Source organism: Eptesicus fuscus, chromosome 8 (assembly GCF_027574615.1).
Source record: "Eptesicus fuscus isolate TK198812 chromosome 8, DD_ASM_mEF_20220401, whole genome shotgun sequence".
Lineage (NCBI taxonomy): Eukaryota > Metazoa > Chordata > Mammalia > Chiroptera > Vespertilionidae > Eptesicus > Eptesicus fuscus.
In genome coordinates this window covers 8,415,290-8,421,289 of record NC_072480.1, presented here as the reverse complement: position 1 = coordinate 8,421,289, position 6,000 = coordinate 8,415,290, and the positions used below count along the sequence as shown (strand labels likewise).

Here is a 6,000-nt window from a genome sequence, read left to right as displayed (position 1 = left end):
GAGGAGTTTGAATCGTCTCATGTTACGTCGGGAAAGACCCTCAGACGCCCAGGCTTCCTTCTCTGGGTGTTTACTGCCACTCCTGGAAAAATTCATCCTGTAATGTGCCTTGGCCCTCTTGTGCAGGCTACTTGGTGGAAGCCTAAACCGTGGTCGTTCCATACTCTAGACACACGGGGGCGCAAGACCGCAGCCGCCGCCGAGAAGGCAGCGAGGCGACGCTCTTGCCTTGACGACGCATACGTGACCACGTCCTGAGAGCCAAGCTCTCGGACTGGAAAGGGAGGGTCTCACGTGACCAGCGTAGGGCCGCTGCCTAGGAAACGCGGCGCGGGTAGGGGATGCTCCGGGACACCATGCTGTGCACCAGAAGGTTGGGCGGCCTTACAGCCCGGGCGTCGGCTCTGCTGCCCGGGCGATCGCGCCTGGGAGGCTTCGGAGTCGGGCTCCGGGCCCGAAGGGTCAGCACCGGCTGGTCTCCAGTGGGTGCCGCCTTCAATGTCAAGCCCCAGGGCTTCCGCCTGGACTTCGGAGAGCGCCGGGTGAGCGGCGCGGGCGCGGGCTCGGGCTCGTCTGTTTACGGGGAGAAGCTGGCCCTCTTCCCCGTGGGGGGCGGAGGAGGACAAATGCTGCGGGGTCGGGAGGAGAAGGGCAGAGAACCCGCGTGATACCGGAAGTTGTTTGCGCGCTTGGCGACCTGCTGGTCACCGCTCTTAGGGTCTGGGTTAGAGGGGGCGGGCGGGTTTTAGTGGTCCCCTCACCAAAGTCTGGGTCCTGGGACCTACCTCTGTGTGAACCCCCTGCTCCACGGGAAGTTAAAATGGTTCATCTTGCAAGTGAATTCCGCCCTCCAGTGCCATCCTCTCCTCACACCGAGCCCAGCCCACACTAAATTCACTTTCGCTCCAACCCTACACCTGTGCCCGAGAGGCCTCGCCCCGTGAGTTCACACTCGGTGACACATTCCTTTCGCAGGGACACACATGCCTTCAGTTCTGTCACTAGTAATTGGTGCATGAAATTCCATTAACTTTTCTCAAAGCTTTGGGCTCTCTTGTGGTTCTGTGTGTGTGTGTGTGTGTGTGTGTATGTGTGTGTGTGTGTTTGGGTCAAAAAAAAAAAAAAGCTGTTGAAAAGAAGTCAATTTCCCATGGTGCCGTGGAGTTGTTCACATTGATTTCTTCCTTCGGGAAATTACTGACTGAATTCTTTGGTTTCTATTAATTTCTATATCCCTGCTGCCCAGCATGGTGTCTGGCTTCCGTAGTCAATAATATTTGTTGAATGGCTGAATTAAAGGTGAATGGAAGGCAGGGTTTAAAGGGACTTACCCGATGCCTGTTATACTTACTTTACTTTTGTGGATTTTGTCAGTTTTAGGTTTTACTTTTACCTTTATTATTTCTTTATTATGCCATTAACTTTTATATAAAGTGAAGTCTAGAATATTGTTGCAGTAAATTTAGTGATGTTTTTATTTTATTTTATCTCCTTAATTAGCTTTGTCTATTTTCAAATTTTTGCATGAAATGTGCCACACTAACTTCCATACAAGAAAATAAAAATGTTGATATTAACAATTGGTGTGTGGAGAACTACCTGTAAGTTCTGAGCAGAAAGACGTGAAGCGTAAGGTTGATTTGGGGTGGATGAAATAGAACTAATTTTAGCTTTGTTTTCTTTTGTACCTCATGGTTTTAAGTACTGAAACCAGATACTCAAATTTATGAATTAGTTTTTGATTGAAAAAAAAGTTTGTATTACCATAACTCAGTGGTCGGCAAACTGTGGCTCGCGAGCCACATGCGGCTCTTTGGCCCCTTGAGTGTGGCTCTTCCACAAAATACCCCGTGTGGGTGCGCACGTACAGTGAGATTGAAACTTCGTGGCCCGTGCACAGAAGTCGGTTTTTGGCTCTCAAAAGAAATTTCAGTCGTTGTACTGCTGATATTTGGCTCTGTTGACTAATGAGCTTGCCGACCACTGCCATAGCTTAGAGTCTGAGATTCAGAATTCCCAAGGGTAGCATGAAGAGGTGTACATGGAAGTAGAACTAGCCTGTGCTTGACTCAGATGAAATCAGGATAAAGATAAAGTTTATATAAGGTTCTGATTCTACTCTGCCTCCGGCTATTTTCATTTTCTTTAATTTCTTAGTATCATTTGAAGAGAGGTCAACAACTTAACTGCTTTCCTACAGAAACAGTAGGCCTTACCAGGCCTGAAAGTTTTACCTCCTGTTCTTCCCCAACATCGTCATGTTAAGCACCTACAGAGTTAATTTACAAAGTTCAGCAGGTGCTCCATTAACTTGATTCATTCCAGGTCCCTGTGTTTTAGGCACTATGTTGGGCAGCTGGTTAAAACGATGAAGGGCAGGGCTCTACCTCTAGAGCTTGACGTCTATGGAGAGAAGACTTCCGCTATACAGAAGTATGGAGAAAGTGTGGGCTCTAGAGGAGTAGGGGGGAACCCATTCAACTTCTGATTTTCCCAAAATCAATTAGTGACCTCAACCTTTTTCTTCACCTCTTCAGTGTGTCTCCTTATCTGTAAACAGTTAGTGGTAGTTCCTGCTCTGGAATGGTGTCATTTAAGTGAGAGACTTGTATAAAGTACACCGTTCACTGTTAGGCATGAAGTAGATAAAGTGGATGTGTGCTTCCCCCCCTGCCTTCCTGAGTGCTAAAATAAGTGTGGTTGAACTGGTCCAAAGATAAGATTGTGCCCATTACATTAGTGATTTTGTCTTTATAAAGATATTTAAATGCTTTTGGAAACTATAAAACTTGCTGCAAGTTTCAGCCTATGACTTGGTTTAACATGATTATTAAGTCTTTCTGAAATATCTGTGTGCTTGATTAATCAACTCATTGTCCCTAATTTATAATTGTGGAATAATTGGGGTTTTGTACTGGACCTCACTAGATGCCAGACAGTGTTTAAAGGACTTATATATTTTTTCTAACCTAGTACCTGTATGCATGCTGTGAGATATGTATTGTCATCCCCATTGTGCTTAAAGAGAAAATTTAGGCCTAGGAGGAGAAAGAAGCTGGCCAAATCACACAGCTAGTAATGACTATAGCTAATATCTATGATATCTTATCTGTATGCCAGGTACTCTTAAAATGTTTTGTTTTGTTTTTAACATGTATTATCTCATTTGATTTTTGTAACCACTTTATTAGTTAGATTCCGTAGTAGTGGCATAGCTTGATTTTCAACCCATATTTTAATTGATATTTTTATAAATAATTTAAAAATGAAGAAAAACACTCTTAAAACATGGAAGAATGTGAAAGTGATTCTGTGATCACAGATATAATCTATACCAGTGGTCGGCAAACTCATTAGTCAACAGAGCCAAATATCAACAGTACAACGATTGAAATTTCTTTTGAGAGTCAAATTTTTTAAACTTAAACTTCTAACGCCACTTCTTCAAAATAGACTCGCCCAGGCCGTGGTATTTTGTGGCAGAGCCACACTCAAGGGGCCAAAGAGCCGCATGTGGCTCACGAGCCACAGTTTGCCAACCACAGATCTATACTAATAAAAAGGTAATATGCTAATTAGACCAGGTCAACCAGACATCTTCCAGGCGTCCGGTCCTCCTTCCAGACAAAGCCATGGTGGCAGGGGCTAAGGCAGAGGGATTAGGGGCAATCAGGCAGGAAGGCAGAGTGGTTTGGGGCAATCAGGCAAGCAGGCAGGTGAGCCGTTAGGAACCAGGTGTCCCAGATTGCGAGAGGGATGTCTGACTGCCGGTTTAGGCATGGTCCCGCAGGGATTGGGCCTAAACTGGCAGTCGAACAACCTCCGAGGGATCCCACATTGGAGAAGGTGCAGGCTGGGCTGAGGGACCCCCACTCTGGTGCACCGGGCCTCTAGTAATCATATAATAGACCAACAAAACCCAAGATTTTCTTTATGAAAAATAGTATTTATACATACCAAAAAGTAATATTTTTGGTAATAAATTGGAAATATTCGTTGCATTTCAGGGTCTTTTTGGAGTTCCTGAGCTCAGTGCCCCAGAAGGATTTCGTATTGCACAGGAAAACGCCTTGAGAAAGACAGATTTGCTGGTGGCGCGTGCGTGTTCCACTCCACCTGGGCCACAGACTGTGCTCATCTTTGACGAGCTCTCTGATGCCTTGTGCAGGGTGGCTGACTTGGTAAGATTTGGTGTTAAGACTTGTAAATCCCTTTCTAAAATTCAAAGTTTATTAGGTTTAATATAAGACTGCAAGGTTAAAAATGTCTGAACTATTTGACAGCTGTTATGTGTAATTTGTTATAGTGAAGTATGTCATTAAGAATGGGGAAATGTGTAGGAAATTGTGATATTTAGAACTTGTAATTTAACATGTATATTTAAGAAAATATACATGTAATATGTAATAAAAGAATGATCACTCATATGTCAAAGTTTTTTTTGTATGACCAAGATTCTTTTTTTAAAACCATTTAAAATTTTTTTCAATTACAGTTGACATAGATATTATATTAGTTTCAGGTGTATACCCCAGTGATTAGCTTAAGTGATCATCCTGAAAAATCTCATACCTATCTGACACCATACATAGTTATTTGAATATTATTGACTATATTCTCTCTGCTATGTTTTATATCCCCAAGACTACACTATAACTAATTTGTATTTGTACTCCTTAATCCCTTTACCTTCTTCACCCATCCTTCTAATCCCCCTCCCATCTATCAGCCATCAAAATGTTCTCTCTTTCTATGAGTCTGTTTCTGTTCTGCTTGTTTATTTTGGATTTTTAGATTCAATTGTTGATAGGTATATATTTATTGCCATTTTATTGTCTATATTTTGTATCTTTTTTTTCTTCTTCTTAAAGAAGACTTTAATACTTCATGTAATACTGGTTTGGTGGTGATGAATTCCTTTAGCTTTTTCTTGTCTTTATCTGACCTTTAATTCTAAATGATAGCTTTGCTGGGTAGAGTAATCTTGGTTATAGGTCTTTGGTTTTTATCACTTTGAATATTTCTTGCCACTCACTCTGGCCTGCAAAGTTTCTATTGAGAAATCAGCTGACATCTTATGGGCACTCCCTTGCTGCTTTTCCCTTGCTGCCTTTAAGATTTTCTGTTTATCTTTAACCTTTGGCATTTTAATAATGATGTATTGTGGTGTCAGCCTCTTTGGATTCATCTTGTTTGGGACTCTGTGTGCTTCTTTGACTTGTATGTCTGTTTCTTTCACCAGGTAAGGAAAGTTTTCTGTCATTATTTTTTCAAATAGATTTTCAATTTCTTGTTCTCTCTCTTCCTTTGGCACCCCATGATGTGAATGTTGGTATGCTTGAAGTTGTCCCAGAGGCTCCTTATACTATTTTCATATTTTTGGATTCTTTTCTCTTTTTGCTGTTCTGATTGGGTATTTTTTTTGCTTCCTCATATTCCAAATTGCTGATTTGATTCTCGGCGTCCTCTACTCTACTGTTGATTCCCTGTAAATTATTCTTCATTTCAGTTTGTGTATGCTTAATTTCTGACTGGCCCTTTTTCATGTTGTTGATGTGCTCACTAAGTTTCTTGAAGTTCTCACTAAGGTCCTTAAAGTTCTCAAAGCTCTTGAAGTTCTCAGTAAGTTCCTTGAGCATCCTTATAAACACTGTTTTGAACTCTGCATCTGGTAATTTGCTTGCTTCCATTTCATTTCATTCTTTCTCTGGAGTTGTTTTCTGTGTGTTTTTTTTTTTCATTTGCGACATGTTTCTTCGTCTTGGCATTTTGGCTGTTCCCCTGAATTTGGTTCTGTGTATTAAGTAGAGCTGCTATGTCTTCTGGCCTTGGTAGAGTGCCCAGTGGATCAGCTTCCCCAGTCACTTGAGCTGGGCACTCCAGGTGCACCCCTGCGTAGGCTGTGTACACTGTCCTGTTGTAGTTAAGCCTTGATTGCTGGAAGGGATTGACATCCAGACCAGTTGGCTGCAGCTACAGTGGAAGAGCTGCTGTGCATGA

The 6,000-nt window shown here is 42.5% G+C and overlaps 1 protein-coding gene across 3 annotated transcripts in view; it reads left to right on the top strand.

The window, feature by feature from the left end:
• Window positions 1-268: 268 nt before the first annotated feature.
• The window catches only part of MIPEP (mitochondrial intermediate peptidase), a 226,584-nt gene continuing 220,852 nt past the window's right edge, over window positions 269-6,000 (top strand). For all 3 annotated transcript variants that reach the window (XM_008159476.3, XM_028136327.2, XM_054719749.1), the window contains exons 1-2: window positions 269-542; window positions 4,008-4,181. In XM_008159476.3, coding sequence (XP_008157698.2) covers window positions 342-542; window positions 4,008-4,181 — 375 coding nt within the window. In that variant the 5' untranslated portion in view covers window positions 269-341. The remainder of the gene's footprint in view (window positions 543-4,007; window positions 4,182-6,000) is intronic.